General features: G+C 41.3%; 1 protein-coding gene across 1 annotated transcript in view; it reads left to right on the top strand.

The window, feature by feature from the left end:
* RELN (reelin) overlaps positions 1 to 17,190 on the top strand; it is a gene marked incomplete at its 5' end in the record, with an annotated part of 296,306 nt that overhangs the window by 259,271 nt on the left and 19,845 nt on the right. Inside the window, 11 exons of the mRNA XM_082479306.1 lie at positions 1,243 to 1,501; positions 2,757 to 3,006; positions 5,116 to 5,284; positions 8,504 to 8,644; positions 9,479 to 9,656; positions 10,903 to 11,096; positions 12,163 to 12,419; positions 13,182 to 13,336; positions 14,151 to 14,365; positions 15,025 to 15,202; positions 16,681 to 16,856. Of these exons, the coding sequence (XP_082335432.1) occupies positions 1,243 to 1,501; positions 2,757 to 3,006; positions 5,116 to 5,284; positions 8,504 to 8,644; positions 9,479 to 9,656; positions 10,903 to 11,096; positions 12,163 to 12,419; positions 13,182 to 13,336; positions 14,151 to 14,365; positions 15,025 to 15,202; positions 16,681 to 16,856 (2,172 nt within the window). The remainder of the gene's footprint in view (positions 1 to 1,242; positions 1,502 to 2,756; positions 3,007 to 5,115; positions 5,285 to 8,503; positions 8,645 to 9,478; positions 9,657 to 10,902; positions 11,097 to 12,162; positions 12,420 to 13,181; positions 13,337 to 14,150; positions 14,366 to 15,024; positions 15,203 to 16,680; positions 16,857 to 17,190) is intronic.

Below are 17,190 nucleotides of genomic sequence, written 5' to 3'. Positions count from 1 at the left end.
TGGCTCGGGCTGGCTTCAGGGAAGCCGGCACATTTAAGCGGTGTGATTTAGACAAATTTCCCAGGCTGACTAAATGGACAAAATGATCCCTGAAAGTGAAACGTGCTTTGTTCTCCTGTCCAGATTTTCTCTAGTTTATGCCAATGGAAAACAGGGATGCTTATTTTGAATTTAAATATTTCAGCAAATTCATAGCAAATTATGATCTACTTAGGGCACCGTTGCTTTTCTGCCACTAAAATCTGTACTCGTGGGCTACAGGGATAAAAATTTCACCCAGGATTATGTTTCTGATATTTGCAACACCATCTGCTATGCAGACAAAAGCTCAAAACATAAATGACCAGCTTTGTTCAGCCTCTTCTGCCTGGCAAAATACCACACAAGCAAAATGAATTTTTGTCAGCCCACCTGTCTGTCTGCTTATTTTCTGAAGGCTTTGAAAAGGAAATCATAAGATCTCCTAAAGCTGACTCTTACAGCAAGAAATCACAGGGCTAGCCAATAGTTGTCCTGGTTTGAACAACACAGGACTAATTTCTCTTCTAATGCTTGGGAAAACTGCACTTTTAGAAGACTCTAGTGCCTGAATTTGTGAAAATATTTACTTTATAGCCCACTATGGTGAGTGGGTTTCCAGGTCTTGGTGTCTTTGAATTAGCCAGGTGCAGGGGTGAGGAGGAGCAAGACCCAGGCACCTGATCCAAGCTGGCCAACAGGAATATTTCATACCGTGGATGTCACAGTCAATATAAACTAGAAAGTTTGCTGAGGACTTTCTCTCTCTTCCTTGATGGCTGCCATTCTGACAACTTCTTGCCCCCATGCCGGACCCCTGAGGCCTTCCCTTCCTCCCGAAGATGTAGCGCTCGCAGTGTCCGACATTTGCTGTCCGCTGCTGGGAGTGCACAGCTTCCTACTGATAGAATCGGCTGAGTATAATCCTTATATGTTCTATATTGGTATCAGTATCAGTATTGGTTCTTTAGTGTTACTAATGTTAGTTATCTACTCTTACTCTATGAAATCGGTTTATATTCCACCCCTCAGGTTTCCTTGTTTTCTCCCAATTCCCCTTCCAAGGTGGGGAGGGGTCATCGGGTGAGAGAATAATTGCCTAAATGACAATAAATTGTTGTAGGTTCCTCAAACCATAACAATAGTCAAACTCCAAGTCTCTCTAGTTGGTTATCTCGGACGTTGCAGAGAAGAAATCTTTCCAGTAATTGCTCCCCTTGTCAGATTTGTGCAGTTCTTCATGAGACTGGGATGCGGCAAGGGGGTGCCTGACCTCAGGAGCCAGCCTGTGCTGCTGCAGTATTCGCTCAATGGGGGCCTCACGTGGAGCCTTCTCCAGGAGTTCCTCTTCAGTAACTCCAGCAACGTGGGACGATACATCGCCCTGGAAATTCCCTTGAAGGCCCGTTCCAGCTCCACTCGGCTTCGTTGGTGGCAACCATCCGAGAACGGGCATTTCTACAGTCCCTGGGTGATCGACCAGGTAAGGAATTCTCCGGGTTGTTTTTTTTTTTTTAATACAACTCTAATTTGTTTTCAGTCTTAATGTTCCCCTTTTGTTGGCATATGTCATTTCACTGGGTCAAGCAAAAATGCTTTGTATAAAGATATTCCAGAATTATAATAATCCAGCAAAATAATAGAGCACAATTACTGTTTGCTAATCTTGTGAGTTTAATGCAGTGTTTCCATGTGGAGTACTGAACACCCATTTTGGAGCTAGGAAAGTCTTTTCTACATGGGTAGAGCCACAAGTTCACATTGCAGAAGGCCTTACCATGCAACATGCAAGTCTGAGTTCAAACTTCAGAAACGTTCATTTAAAATCTATGCAAATATATAATTGGCATGGTAGAATGGGATAGAAAAAAAAACTACAGAAAAATTTCAATCTATATCTATCTTCTAATTTTGAAAATAAAGTTTCGTTTCATATTTGGGATTTGCTTCTATAAAGATTATTATATTGCTTTGTATGACTTGGTATAAATCTCAAGAAACCCCACTGAAGTGATTCTGCTCTAAGTAGCTTTATTGGGCTGTCCAAGTTCAATTTGCTTCAACATTTATGAATGTATTTTTGAAACAGTTAGTTCAGGTCCTTAGGAAAACCCCAGAAACCAAACTCCCAGCCATGTCTAATGCTGTGGTTACAAAATTCTATTTCACATCCCTCCATTTAAAAATGAAAAGATCCTCAATTTCACTCCTATATCATCATTGAATGTAGTTATGTTAGTTCAGAGCAATTGGAAATTGAATTCAGAACAACAAATGAAAACTAATTCTACCTTGCTTGCTGTTGAATAGTAAACTGCTGACATCTTACAGTCAATGGAAAAGCACAGAGTATTTCCCCACTTCTATCCTCAGATGCAATCTGATGGTGGTGCACCAGATTATAGTAGAGCTGAAGAGTCAGTAGGAAAAATGACAGTGTAATCACTTTGCTCCTACCAACATTTATTTTTGTGAGCAGCTTTACTTCATACAGGAGAGATTTCACCTTCCCGAACTTTATATTTGTATAGCTGAGCCAATCTCTTCAGGATCCCTTTACAGGAAAAAGATATTCCCCTTCCTCATACCCTAAACTATTTACAGAGTAAATTTGTCCATTTTGGACCAGCAGAATATACATGCATAGATGGTAAATCTCTTCCTCCGTGATGCTATGTCATGGGTAGGCTTCTAGACATTTTTTCTTTTCAATAACAATTCCTCTTCTAATGTTTCAGATTCTTATTGGTGGAAACATCTCTGGCAATACAGTATTAGAAGATGATTTCACCACACTGGATAGTAGAAAGTGGCTGCTCCATCCTGGTGGAACAAAGATGCCAGTCTGCGGCTCTACTGGGGATGCTCTAGTGTTCATCGAGAAAGCTAGCACCCGCTATGTTGTCACCACTGACATTGTTGTCAACGAAGACTCTTTCTTGCAAATAGATTTTGCAGCATCCTGCTCTGTCACAGACTCCTGTTACGGTAATGATTTCTTGGTAAATCCTGCCCTTCCTCTTCCTCTCCTGTACAGGAAAGTTGACTTGTATCCATCATAATGAGAACTGAGAAGCAAAAGCAAGCTGTGCATTTCTGTTAGGAATTGTAATATCAGCTTTTTTATTCTAGGTGTCTGAAGCCTAAGATACACGAAAGTATATTATTCCCTCTGGGCACTTAAGTTGCGGTTCAATTCATTTAAGAAAAAAAATTAATAGCGGTCTTACTCAAATCCATTTACCAGTATCCACTGCTAGGGGTGATGTTGTGGTTCTAATAATAAGCAGCTGGTTGTTTCCAGCATATGTTTCTTGCTTTGTGGTTTTTTTTAGATCTCACTTGCACCTCTATAACTAAGCAATCATTTATATCAGCATGCATCTGACATGATAAGTCAGCATCAACTGCAAAAATTTGTATCATCCATATGAAATAATAAACATATACATATGTGTGCATGAATGTGTGCATAGATATATGCACATATGTGTGTGTCCACACATACATACACACATAGTGATGCGATTTTTAATTACCTAGCTTCCTTTTTTTCCATATGATGCGTATTCGGTGCAGCACAAGCTTTTATATGTGTATATGTATATACAAACACATATACATACAAATATGCATATAAATAAAAACATGCTATGCACTGAATACACATCACATGGAAATTAAAATTTGGTTCATTATGTGAATTTTAAGATGCAGAAGAAATAGGTTTTCCTAGCATGGGTTGCTGACTGTTCCTCTAGAATTCTGCATAAAAATGGATAAAGGTTTTACATGGAGTTCTAAAAGCAGCTTATCTGATTTTGCTCTTCTGAATGCAATGGAAGTAATCAAGATATTTTACTCATATGCTTAATAATAATTTTTTTCTTGCGGTATTAAAGCCACTGCAGCATCCTAAGATCATCTCTGCTAAGTTTAAAGGTGTTTTGGCAGCTTAGCTATACACTGGCAAAGAAACCGTTCCTCCGGTTTTTTGTTTCTCTGTCTACTACAATTTCCATTATCTCAACTTTGTGTTAAATTGGGCAGGACACTACCTAATCATGCTTCCAGTCACGATGAGCAAAGCATTTCATTTTAGTGATGGAGATTTAACACTAAAAACTCACTTACCCATGTTTGTATCTATTTGCCCTTGTATTTCTGTAGCACTGTGTTCTGTGCTTAGACATCAAGTAGGACTGATTGGGTGATTAAGGGTCGTTCTCTGTGCATGAGGGTAGAAGAAATGGGTCTGTGGTAATCAAAAAAGATCGCAGATTTACCACCCCGTCACTGCAACCACCTTCCAGAATGCCTGGCAGCAGGAACATTTACTTCAAGTTATAGTTCTGTGCCTATTATTATTTACCTTTTAATGGCTGCATAAAAGTTTAACTTGAAGTATTTAGTGAGCTTGACTGACCTTTATTTTTCATAATAAAAGTTTATAAGCCGTAAACATCAAAACAATGAAATTGCTGATTTTTGCTGAGAAATGAATACATTAGTTTAATGTGGCTAGACTGTGTTTGAATGAAAACAAGCTCGCTGACTAACAAACTCAATTTAAAATTGTTTATGCTGGATAATGAAATGAGCTGTCTGGAGGGGGGTGGGAGTGTGACTAAACCATCTTGTGACAGAGCCAGAAGTTTGAATTTGAGTGTTGCTCTGCCTTACACAACGATTGCATCCAGCTGAATCTCATCCTTCTGCCTGAAAAACAAAAAAGGTTGCTCGTCATGATGCTGTCACTTTGCTTTCTTGTGTGCTGCAGCTACGGAAATTGGCTTGACTTGACCCTGGTGACTTGACAGATGACTTTGTCTTTGCACCTGTGGTCTCCTGAGTGAGGTGACGGCTGCAGAGTTGTACTGCGCCCTTCTCTTGAGCTATATGCAACATGTAACGTATCCTCCAGCACTGCCACTGAAGGGGATTTCTTTGTGCTTCTGACGCAAGGGTTTGAAAAGTTTTGAAGGGCTATTTTGTCAGCGTAGGCTTGTGACTAACGCTCTCTGGGGTTACTAGTTTATTGCGGGCCTATGGATGTGAGTCTCTAAATGAAGTAATTAACCACCTTTCCACCCTTAGCTATTGAACTGGAATATTCAGTGGACCTTGGACTGACCTGGCACCCAATTTTGAGAGACTGTCTTCCCACCAACGTGGAATGCAACAAGTACCATCTCCAGAGGATTCTCATTTCGGACACTTTCAACAAGTGGACCCGGGTTACTTTGCCTCTGCCTCCCTATACTAGGTAAAAAAAACCCTCTGGTTTTCTGCAGATTAAATCTAAATGCATAACTATGTATTGAGGCGTGATACATTATAGCATTAAAATAATTTTACCTTGCCATTTTTGTTTAGTCCATGTATATAGCAACAAATAAGTAAACCCCATCCTGCTCTGCGTAAGAATTGCAAAGCTACTATGTGCGTTTACTTTTCTTGGTTATTTAAAGATAGGAAATTCTTCTCTGTCTTGTCCTGGGGAGGGACAGGAGCAGGGGGAACTTTTTAAAGGATCTCATTTTATTGTCAGGCTAAGTAAGTTCTGGTTGTTTTGATGGCTGACTGGACGGGCTGAATCCCCACCTGCAGCCTGTGCTTGCTGTTGTTGGCTATGAGCTGGTGCTTTAAAAGTAACACCTTCCAGGCTTCTTGTTTTTCTGTGCATTCCGTGCATCCTTTGCGTCTCCCTAAGCTTTGATGGTCTGGTCATTATTTTTTCACACGCTCCATTTTCACCTACTCTTCTTTTTCCTACATTCTTTTGTCTTTGAGGGAAGAAAAATGGTGGGATTTGTTGGGAGGCTGCAGTGAAAGGAGCTGTTTGGGACTGACGGTGCTCTTTGGGAGTGTTGCCATACATTTCCCCCCAAAACTGCTGGATTTTTGTTTGGTTTGTCACACAGATCTATCTACGGACAACTGGGTAGTGTGACCAACCAGTTTGTGTCCTTCTTGATGTGCTGGTTTGCACACAGTTTGTGACTGTCCCCCACGCAGTCATACCTGATAAAGGCGGCGTAGAGCTAGCCCACGCACACAGGTAGCGTGGGCATCAGGCTCTCAGCACAACCTGACTCTACAGCCTATAGCTCCTCTTGCTGAGCCCAACCTCCTCACGTAGGCAAAGGCCGTGCTCACTGCAGGCACAGAAGTAGCCACAGAGCAGGCAGAGCCCCTGCCTCTTGGAGAAGGTGGCTACGAAAGATGCCAACTAATGCACAGATAAGTTTGGAAACAGAGACATTTATTGCTTAGCAATTGTGCTGAGAGCGTCTACACAGTTCCTACAAGTTTTGAAACTAGTAGTGGAGAAGTCCATTTTCTATTACTAATCATTTTGGGCATCTAGACTCTGCCCTGTCTTCACTGCAGTGCCTCACAGCAAGTAATAGTACTTTTTTAGGACTTGTTCCCAGCATTGATCTCCTCTGCTTACTCTTTTATACTGCTTCACTACATATTGTCTGCAAAATCCATTACCCCAACAGTTCTTCTATAAAGTCTGTAAATTTGTGTTCAGGAGGGGCTTTCTGGGGCTGAATAGGATAAATCAGGACTGGGGCTGATGTTTCAAACCAATTGAATTTGGACCTGAAAGGAACTTACCACCTGAGATAACCTCAGGTTTATAAATAGCTGTGATTTTAAGACTGAAAAGTTTTTTTGAGCTGTATATGTCAAAAGAAGTCTGATGCCCTACTGGGGCAAAGATTGCTCTTCTGTTCAATCCAGTAACTCTATTTGTTGGCTCAAGTAATGCCATTTCCCAAAGATATTAAGATCAGGATTGCCTGAGACAGGTTATTACAGCCTTAGCTGACGAGCAAGGGAGAAGTTTAGCTTCAGAGTAAGTGCAGCTAATAGGCCCTTTAGTCTAGATGTGAAATAATTTTTATTCTGCTTTATTATTTTAAGCTGCGTAATAGGAGGTGTGTGTCTCTAATTGTTTGTGCCTGCATGTTTTAGAGACATGCAGGCTACACAGTCAATAGCTTGTCCTGGTGCACAGCACCCACACTAGCACCCACGTAGCGTTTTAGTGCTCATGTACCTCACAGTGCTATCTAACCCCTGGCCTATAGAAAGCAATGAACACTTAGTTGTATCTTAGAGTAGGAGCTGGTTTTAAAAAGAAAAGCAAATACAAAGCTTCTCCCAGGAGCAGCAGCTCCATAAATTGTTAGTGAAGCACCAAACCTAAAGCGGGCAGTGTAAGATACAGGTGCTTGCCTTTATTCCTAAAGGACTTCTTCACAATTTATGCATTTCTTTTAAAAATGCTGTTTGGTGAGCAGCTAGACAGCATGGCAGTAGATTTCTCTTTGGATAAACTTGTTATTCATTCACCTCATGTAACATGTTTATAAAGAAATAATTCATAGGATAACATTGACCTTACTATAAAAGGTCTATTCTTACACTGAATAAATTTTGAGGATTTTGCTGTTTAGTTATTTTGAGGGTTACAATGATTGTGATTGACTACACAAAGTTCAATGCTGCCATCTAGTGCTGTAGAGCAAAACATGGACTAGCTTACATTTAAAATGGTACTCTTGAAAAGTTAGAAAAATTCAGCTACTTGCAGCTATTCAAATATAGGTGCCTACTGCTGCGTAATCTGAATAGCTATTTGGTATCCCAGGTTTTCATCATCTGTCTTGGGAGCTGAGACAGTTAATTCACATATAGCTACATCAAAGCAAGGTGTTTGAACAGGCAGGTAAACCCCCTTTAATCAACAAAATGAAAATGAGTTACTGAAAGGACCCAGGATCACACCATAGATCATTTCTTAACATTTCCACCCATGTCCTGGATGGAGGGGAGGGAGGGAACTGCAAAACCAGGGTGATGCCTCAAGCCCTGCATGGGCACTCTCACCTGTCCCCTGCAGATTTCATAAATGGCAGTATCTTGCCTAGGAGGCAACCCACTCCCTGGAGCTGCTCTTACCTAAGTGTAGTTGGGAGAATTCATACAGAAAGAGTTGGGTGAGTTTGTTGACTTGGACTGAAGCAATAAAACTCAGGCTCAGGGGAAACTTGGAGGATTTGGGTGATTCTGGCTTGATCCAGTTCCCAGCTATCCCTCAAGTTTGGATTTGTGCTGGGATTTGGTTATGACTGGTCTGAGCTTCCCTTTCGGCATACCACCTTCCTCCTCCCCTCTTCGCCACTGCACCAACCGCAGCCCACTTGCTTTGTTCTCACCAGTGATCCCTTTCCCAACCTCCTGCACTCTCAGCATGCCACTGAGCACCCATGCTTTGTTCTGATCTCAAAATACAGGCACCCTGTTCTTAACTTTTCAGGGACCTTCTTGTTCTCAAGAATCAGCCCTGGGTTGTGCCGATATCGGACAAATCTTCCAGGAAAAGTCTGGATTGACATTTCCTTTCAGTCAAAATAAAGATTAGCTTAGCTAGAAATATTACCTTTCTGTTTTTCTTTCTCTCGCAAAGGTCTCAAGCAACTCGTTTCCGCTGGCACCAGCCGGCTCCTTTCGATAAGCAGCAAACGTGGGCAATCGATAACGTCTACATTGGGGATGGCTGCATAGACATGTGCAGCGGCCATGGGAAGTGCACACAAGACAACTGTGTGTAAGTGCAGTTAGTTCCCTGTCCTGCCCAGCGCTGCAGCATTTCATTCCTCCGCTGTGATTTTAATGAACTTACGGGAAAGACTTTGATACAGATTTTGCCTGTACAACAGCCCACATAGAGCCCTGCAAAGCTAACAAACAACAAGCAGATCTCCCCAGATTTGTCTGTCTGGCAACAGCGAAATACCTTCCAGATGGATGTATTGCTTTTTTCCAGCCACAAGTGGCAACAGAAAAGGGAGAATGGTTGTATAATTGCGCTGTGACTGTGTTTGTTAGAAATATATTCTGCTGCAGAATAGACATATTATTGTGTTGTCGTCTATCCTGACAGCACTGAAGTACCAAAGCATGATCTCCCTAGTGAAATCTGCATAGTAGCAGAAGACATTTCCATACTGTTACCCAATTCTTGACACATTATAAGGCTTTTCTGAGGAGAAAAAAAAAATGGGGACTGTATAAAGGAACAACTGGAAAGTACCCATCCACTTAAATTTTACTGAAATTTACTTGAAATTTAACATTACCAGGACACTCTTAGGCTTGGCACATTCTCTTTGGTTTATCTATCCAAGCACAATGTGTTTTACTGATTTTACTCAGTGCTGGAGTGTACTCTGTATTAGCAGCCTTCCGAAAGTCATTTCTGTTTCATACTGACAACTACAAAAAAGTGGCAGATGTTTGAAACCCCCATATACCAGTTGTGCGCTAGTAAATGATGCAGACAGCCTCCACGCGGAATAAGATGGTACCTTAATGTGGAATAACATGGCACCTCCGTGCAGAGCCTTTGCCAGCTGAATTTTCCATTTGTTTTCCTCCGCAGCTGCGATGAGCACTGGGGTGGGCTCTACTGCGACGAGCCAGAGACCCCCCTTCCCACACAACTGAAGGATAACTTCAATCGCTCGCCGTCGAACCAGAACTGGCTGACGGTGAACGGGGGCAAACTGAGCACGGTCTGCGGGGCGGTCGCCTCTGGGATGGCTCTTCACTTCAGCGGGGTGCGTGTTCAGCACGGGGGATGACTCACTCCGTCCGACAGTATAAACAGGACTGGTTAGAAAAGTTAAATAAATAGCAATGTGTCAAAAAGTACCAGCATAACATATTAAACAATAAAACATATCAAAAATACTTATATCCTTTGCCTAGCTGAAGGACAAAGGCAGGCAGGTCCAGCCAGAACCACTCCAGGAAAGCAGATTCCGCATTCCTGGCTATGCCGCAGCCTGGAAAACAAGATATAGTGTGTGTGGCTCCTGAACGGAGCCGTGGCGGGGCCTTTGGAGGTGGAGCTGATAGATTAAAACACAGTGCAAGTATGTAGACATTCAATTCCACTCACTCATAATAGCCTCCTCGTAGCACTTATAACTTTCAGAGGCCGGGGTTTGGCACAGCTTCTAATCAGACCACAGAGGTAAATCAATAACTAGGTATTTGCATGTGTATAACTTGCACTCGGTCCTTGAAAATACATCCCTGTGTAGCCTTGTCCTTCAGCTATTTCATTGCTGGGTTTCTTTCAGAGTAAGCTCGGAGTAAAGTTTCCTGTGTTTTAGCCACATGCGTAGATATCTAACCCAGGCTGCTGCTGAGTTACAGGTTGCTTACAGGTAGCCTTGCAATTATGAAAATGAAAAAATTGTATTTTAGAAGCAAGTAAAACTTAAGCTTGTAGATCTTTTCCATGCAAATTTACAACTGGATTCAAACTGATGCAAGTTTTCTAAAATAAACTAACCAACCGAAGCGTTACATTTCCAATTCCCTCCAGTAGCACTAAGTAGGCACCACTAACTAATAGACTAAGCAAGGTGTGTAAAGTATACAAAGGATTATGGGAAAACACACGAAATTGCTGTGCTATTTGTTGGTTTGCATAAATTGAACCATTAGCACATAATCTGTACTGGAGGCATGGATTTTTGTAACTCTTGTATTCAGAAGAAAGGTGAATACAATCCTTGATACCAAATGTTGTAAAGCTGTAGCTACAAGCAGCAACGTGTATGAACACACAACAGGAATTTTTAAGAGGGAACATAACTGAAATTATGTCCTTAGGCAAGATCATTTATTCTTCTGTTGTAGCTTTACCTTTGTTATAATTAGTATAATTTTGTACAGTTTTGAAGGTTTTATACCCTGAAGTTATATTAATAGTGACCGCGTAGTCTAGCACTTTTTACGTTCATAACTTTTGCCAGCCAACACCAGCCAATATATTTTTTCATTGCTTTTAAGGGCTGCAGCCGTATGTTAGTTACAGTGGACTTGAACCTCACCAATGCAGAATTCATCCAGTTTTATTTCATGTATGGATGTCTGATAACTCCTAATAACCGCAACCAAGGAGTCCTGCTGGAGTATTCTGTGAATGGTGGAATCACCTGGAGCCTCTTAATGGAAATTTTCTATGATCAATTCAGCAAGCCCGGGTTTGTAGATACCTTCTTCTGCCTATATAATTTCCTATACTGAAGTCAGGTGGTCTTGAATGTTTCATAAGAGCCTGTGGGATATATTACTGCTGTGGTTCGAATATCAGATCTTTAAGAGTTGAGCCTGTCCAGTCCTGCAAGCATTTATGAATGACCTTAGCACATGTGCTTAAGAAGCAGCATTTGTGCAGCTGCTAGGCCAGAAATACAACAGAAGTCAGGAGTCTGCAGCAGACCAATAGTTTTGTAAATGGTTGCAGGAAGATAAATTATTAGCTACTGTAATGATGTCCATCCTGTTCTTTAAGATAGTTTCATTTGCAATGTATTTTCTTACTGACAAGAGCAGAAAGTCATTGCTTGAACTCAATAGAAAATGGTGTGGAAAGGAGAAACCGAATTTCTGCAGATCCATCAAAAAGATGGATATGCTCAAGCCCTTTTTTCAGACATTTGTGAGATTCAAACCATGCATAGATACAGGTGGACCTTTTCCTTCCTGATTAATTTAGGACTTACAGAAAATGGGGCTGGGATGGACCCATTATTTGTTATTTCATTTGAGTATACCAAGAAATCACTACCACTTTAATTGGACAAGAGATTTAAGTCATCTACTGTAATGGAAATAAGATAATTGTACTGGAACATTGCTGTCTTCTGAATGGCTCCAGGTTGAAAATTTCACTTCAACATTGCCCTTCTTAACATTTCCCTTAATTAGGACCTTGTAGTCGTACCCTGCTAGTCTAAACCATTGCATCTGGTCCCATAAGCACAGCTGGAACACGTGAGGTTGCTCAAACCGTGCCACAGTCTGGCTGCCGGTCCTCCCCACGTCACTCTGAGCCCCTGTCCCAGGGATGACATTGGGAGTGATCAGGAAAGTTTTTGTTTCAGCAGTGTCTTGTGAGGTAAGATAGGCTAGATCACCCAGTCTTTCCCTGCTTTCCCAACTTCCATGTGCTCCAGGAAACTACAGGAGTGGACCTGGTAAAAAAAGCATTGAGAAGTGTCCTCTTCCTGGGGCTTTCCTGTAACTAATTTTCACTTTGTATTTCAGCTTTGTGAACATCCTCCTTCCTTACGATGCCAAAACCATTGGGACGCGCTTCCGCTGGTGGCAGCCTAAACACGATGGCCTGGATCAGAACGACTGGGCTATCGACAATGTGTTGATCTCCGGCTCAGCTGACCAGAGGACAGTGATGCTCGACACCTTCAGCAGCGCTCCCCTGCCGCAGCACGAGCGCTCCCCTGCCGATGCAGGGCCCACCGGGAGGATCGCCTTTGACATGTTCATGGAAGACAAAACTACAGGTAAAGGTCTTAGGGGGATCTGAATTAAAGAGCAAGAAGTCAGTGCAGTGATTTCCAAATCTTGCTGAGCCTCCGAATCCTGTCTCACTGTAACAGATCTCACAGTATATCCCATCACTATAGGGGTCTTTCCTTTTGTTTTTAGTTCACGAAATGCAAAATGAAAAGATGTAATGTAACTTTTCTTTTTTTACTGCATGAATTTACTTAGAAGATTTATTTTTCTTTGAAGAAAGAAAAAGGATGAAAAATGCCAGGTTATTCTAAGCAGCTTTCTTCACCTGACTATTTCTTCCTATTTCTTAACTTTTTAGAACATTCTCTAGTGAACTGAAGTTACATTTTGCAACTAAATTTTGTAGAGGAAGTATTTCTGGATGTTTACAAGGCTTAACAGCTAACAGCACTGGGGCACCCTTTGTGCAGACATGTAGGCAACACCCATTAAAAAGTTATCCCATAATGTCCAGTGCAACAGAAGTTTATATTTTGAGTAAGTCTCAGATCCTTACTTCTTGAACATTAAAAAATAATGCTATAATTCTTATATACGAAAGTAGCAAGAGATGCTTTGAGCACTGAACTTAATAAATATGTACATGGGAAAGATGGGGTACTGACATTCTCAGAAGCAATACTAAATAATTCTCATATAGGCTGAAAAATAAAGCCGTGAATCACCTTTAGTGGTTAACACGACTCCCTCTTTTCTTTCATTTATGTTGTCATTGTATATTACTGACATTCCCATTTACTTTCAAGTGAATGAACACTGGTTATTCCATGACGATTGCTCGATTGAGAGGTTTTGTGATTCTCCTGATGGTGTCATGATCTGCGGGAGCCATGACGGCAGAGAGGTCTACGCAGTCACCCACGACCTGACTCCTACAGAAGGCTGGATTATGCAGTTCAAGGTAGAATCTCTCTGCAACATAATTATTCAAAACCACATTTTGCTCCACGTCTAAGTAGATTTTTCAGGAGGTAGGATGATGTATAGGCCTACGCATGAGCCATTCCCTAAGGGAAAAGTGTTATTAGTACGCCATCCTCATTTTTCTCACGTACCCCATGTTGGTCAGCTTTAATACCGCGAGCAGTTCTCAGAGGTGACGCACTCTTCTCTTCCAGCATAGTAGTTGCACAGACATCATGTAATAAGGATATTACACATATACAAGGTGTCTCTTTTGTTACGGCTGCTTGGTGAGGGAAAAGCAGCTCAAAAGTGTCCACACCGCCCCTATGTTGGCGTGCATTCACATCAAACCTGCACCCACCACCCTTCACACATCCCTTTACCTAAATTGAAAAAATAACCCAACAATATATGGAAGTTATAAGAGCCCTTTGCGCATCTCTTCCATAAAGAAGATCCACCTGACATAACCAAGCTGGGTGGCCTCCTCTGAAATATTCAAATCTTAGGTTGTGTGGGAGGGGAGATTAACTTTATTAGTTATGGGGTACTGGGGTATAAGGCACAAGTGTCAAAACCTGAAAATCCAGAAACGCGAACTAAGTAGAAGACAATGAAACTTTGGATATGGTGCCTGTTCTCAACCCTGGGAATACTGATGAGATCTGCAGATAACCATACCACACAAGCACTGTTACTGCCATCACTCAAAGTACAATTCTGCAGTCATTTTTCAGGTTTAAATAGTTTTTAAACTCTAACCAACACCACAACTAATCCTACTTTGCTTACGCTCGCTTCTTTACTAGGTTTCTGTTGGATGTAAAACTTCAGAAAAACTTGCACAAAATCAGGTCCACGTGCAGTACTCCACTGACTTTGGTGTTAGCTGGAGTTACTTAGTACCTCAGTGTTTACCAGCTGATCCAAAATGTTCTGGGAGTGTTTCGCAGCCATCTGTCTTCTTTCCCACAAAAGGATGGAAAAGAGTAACTTACTCACTGCCTGAAAACCTTGTGGGCAAGTAAGTATGAATTTGTCTTGGATTCAGTCCTTCCAAAAAAACACAACAGGGGATACATCTGCCTATTCATTTTCTTTCAAGGAAAGCGCAGACTAACAACGTTCACGTTCATTACATATGCTGCATAATTTTATTTCCTATCAATCAAGATTGACCATGACTCTTGCTCTGAACAACCAGCAAAGTTATCCTTCTCTGCAGTCTGCTCCAGTGCAGCATGTTCTGCTCTGTTCAGGCAGCCGCGGTCAATTAGAGTAGATTTATGACCTTGCTGAGTGGAAAAGTTATCCTTATTGTCTACAGTCGTCTGCACATATGCAAACCACTTGTCTTTTTCTGCAAAATTAAAATCACTTCTATTCTTTGAGTAATCTGCTCAAGAAGTATTACCAAAATTGAAATTCTCGTGCGAGAAGCCACAATAGCTTTGTCTGGCTTCAGCAGCGTCTGGAATCTGTCCATATATCGTACGTAGTACATGGGTGAAGAATAAGGTACGGATATGCATCAAATCGATTTCAACAGACACTGCCAGATATTACTTGTTGAAGCTTGCAGGATACCACAGTCATGAGTATATTGTGTTTCACCCACCTTTTTTCAATTGAGCAAAGTTGTTTTATACATATGTCTGTTTCTCTTTGTTCCTTTACATCTAGTCCTGTGAGGTTTCGGTTCTACCAGAAATACTCAGATATGCAGTGGGCCATCGATAACTTCTATCTGGGCCCTGGCTGTCTGGAAAACTGCAGAGGTCATGGAGACTGCCTGAATGAGCAATGCATCTGTGATCCTGGGTATTCGGGACCAAACTGCTATCTGACCCAAACACTGAAGGTAATTTTACTGCATGTTAAAAAGAGTGAATTTTGCCATGTGTTTGGCTGAGAAAGAGAGAGAGAGAGAGAAGGAGATCGATCCCAATGGAAATTTAGCTTTGATTCCTGTCAGCCTGAAGATACTCAAATCCTTTTTCAGGCCTTTTATCATTTTTTTAGCAAAACTATGACTGCAGTATCCAAGAACTGGTTTGTTCATTTGCAAATGACGCTGCTCGATAAAGCTGTGTTCATCCTTAGATCATTGTTAGACAATAATCACCCTCACACATATGATTATATTTGATTAAGACCTGTAGAAAGACTGTCTTTGTCATGAAAGAGCTTACTGAAGTAGGGAATACAAGAAAAAGACATAAAATTACATGAAATTAATTCACCTAGCTGTTTGTTACCATATAACAAACAAGTTAAATCTAGTTAGATATTGCCAATTTTAAAATCAAAATATTTTAAAAACTTAACATATGTACAAAATAATATTTAAGGAACCCCAAATTAGTTTAAAATGCAGTGTTTACCATCTCATTTTTATTACATCAGATAAGAACAGAATAGGTACATGCTCCACTGAAACAACAGGTTAAGCAGCATTCTGTCTAAAGAGAATATAACTATTTAACTTTTCAGTTACCATGTCATTTGAATTATTATAATGTTCTGTTTTTCATCTGAGATACTAATTACATGAACAAATATCATTATCTGTTTGCAATTTTTAATCATGGAATCATAGAATGGTTTAGGCTGGAAAGGACCTTGAAGATCATCGAGTTCCAACCCCTCTGCCATAGACAGGGACACCTCCCACTAGACCAGCTTGCCCAAGGCCACATCCAGCCCGGCCTTGAACACCTCCAGGGATGAATTAGTAATGTATCCTTCACATTAAGGACATTTGGGATAAAATCCTAGCAATATTAGGGGAGTTTTACTACTATCTCCTCAAGGCTAGGATTTCACTCATGGCATTGCTTTTACTGCACACCTGGAGGTAAGTGGAAATCAGAGATATATTCTAGGTGGTTTTCACTGCAAATATTTGTGCAGACAGTTGCATAAACACATACTCACTACAATAACCCTAAAATTTCATTGCAGTACTGGTTTTGCTGGGGAAGAAACAGAGAAGAGCGATTTCTCCCATACATACTAGATGTGTACTGGGCTGGTGTTACGTAGTCTTAAATAACCATAGTTATGAATTAGACCCATTCATTTGCATGTGCAAATTTCAGTGTGCTGGATTACCTCTCCAGCATGTTAAAGTCTAGCCCTAACATATTTTCACATTTAGCCAAATCAGTTCAAGTGGCTAAATGTTCAGCCAAAAGTGATTATGTTCAGTCACCCTGAAAAAATTTTTTACAGTGTTCATGAGCCCTTCAAACATGTTTAGGTCAGTTCCAGCTGTGGTCACCAGAAAGGGTTGAGATCATAATTACCTGTGCTTTATGTTAAACACCTTACTTACAGACTTTCCTGAAAGAGCGCTTTGACAATGAAGAAATTAAACCAGATTTATGGATGTCCTTAGAAGGTGGAAATACCTGTACTGAGTGTGGGATTCTCGCAGAAGACACAACCCTGTATTTTGGAGGTGCAACTGTGAGGCAGGCTGTCACTCAAGATCTGGACCTGCGGGGGGCAAAGTAGGTCATGCTTCCATGTCATTTTAATGGGGAACTCTGTTAAATGCTCACAAAGCAGCAGGTGACATAGCTTGTAGCTCAGGGAATGCCTAGGCCACCACAAGCATAGCGTTATCTCAGCTAGACACTAATTAGGTTACAATTCTCAAGGCACTGATGCTTTCAGATGAGTTGCAGAGAGCAAGGCTCACCCTAGCAGAGTGGAAGGGGTCTGCCATGCCCTAGTGAAGCAGCAGGTTCCCTTCCCCACAAATGTCCTGCAGTCAGCAATGCCTGTCCTGCAAAGAGGCGAGATACCACAGTCTCCTGAGCACCACTGTCTCCACCCTGGAGG

This window comes from Vanellus vanellus (assembly GCF_965231255.1).
Source record: "Vanellus vanellus genome assembly, chromosome: 1".
NCBI classification, from domain to species: Eukaryota; Metazoa; Chordata; class Aves; order Charadriiformes; family Charadriidae; genus Vanellus; species Vanellus vanellus.
The sequence above is the reverse complement of the archived record's forward strand: the minus strand, read 5'-3'. Positions and strand labels throughout refer to the sequence as shown.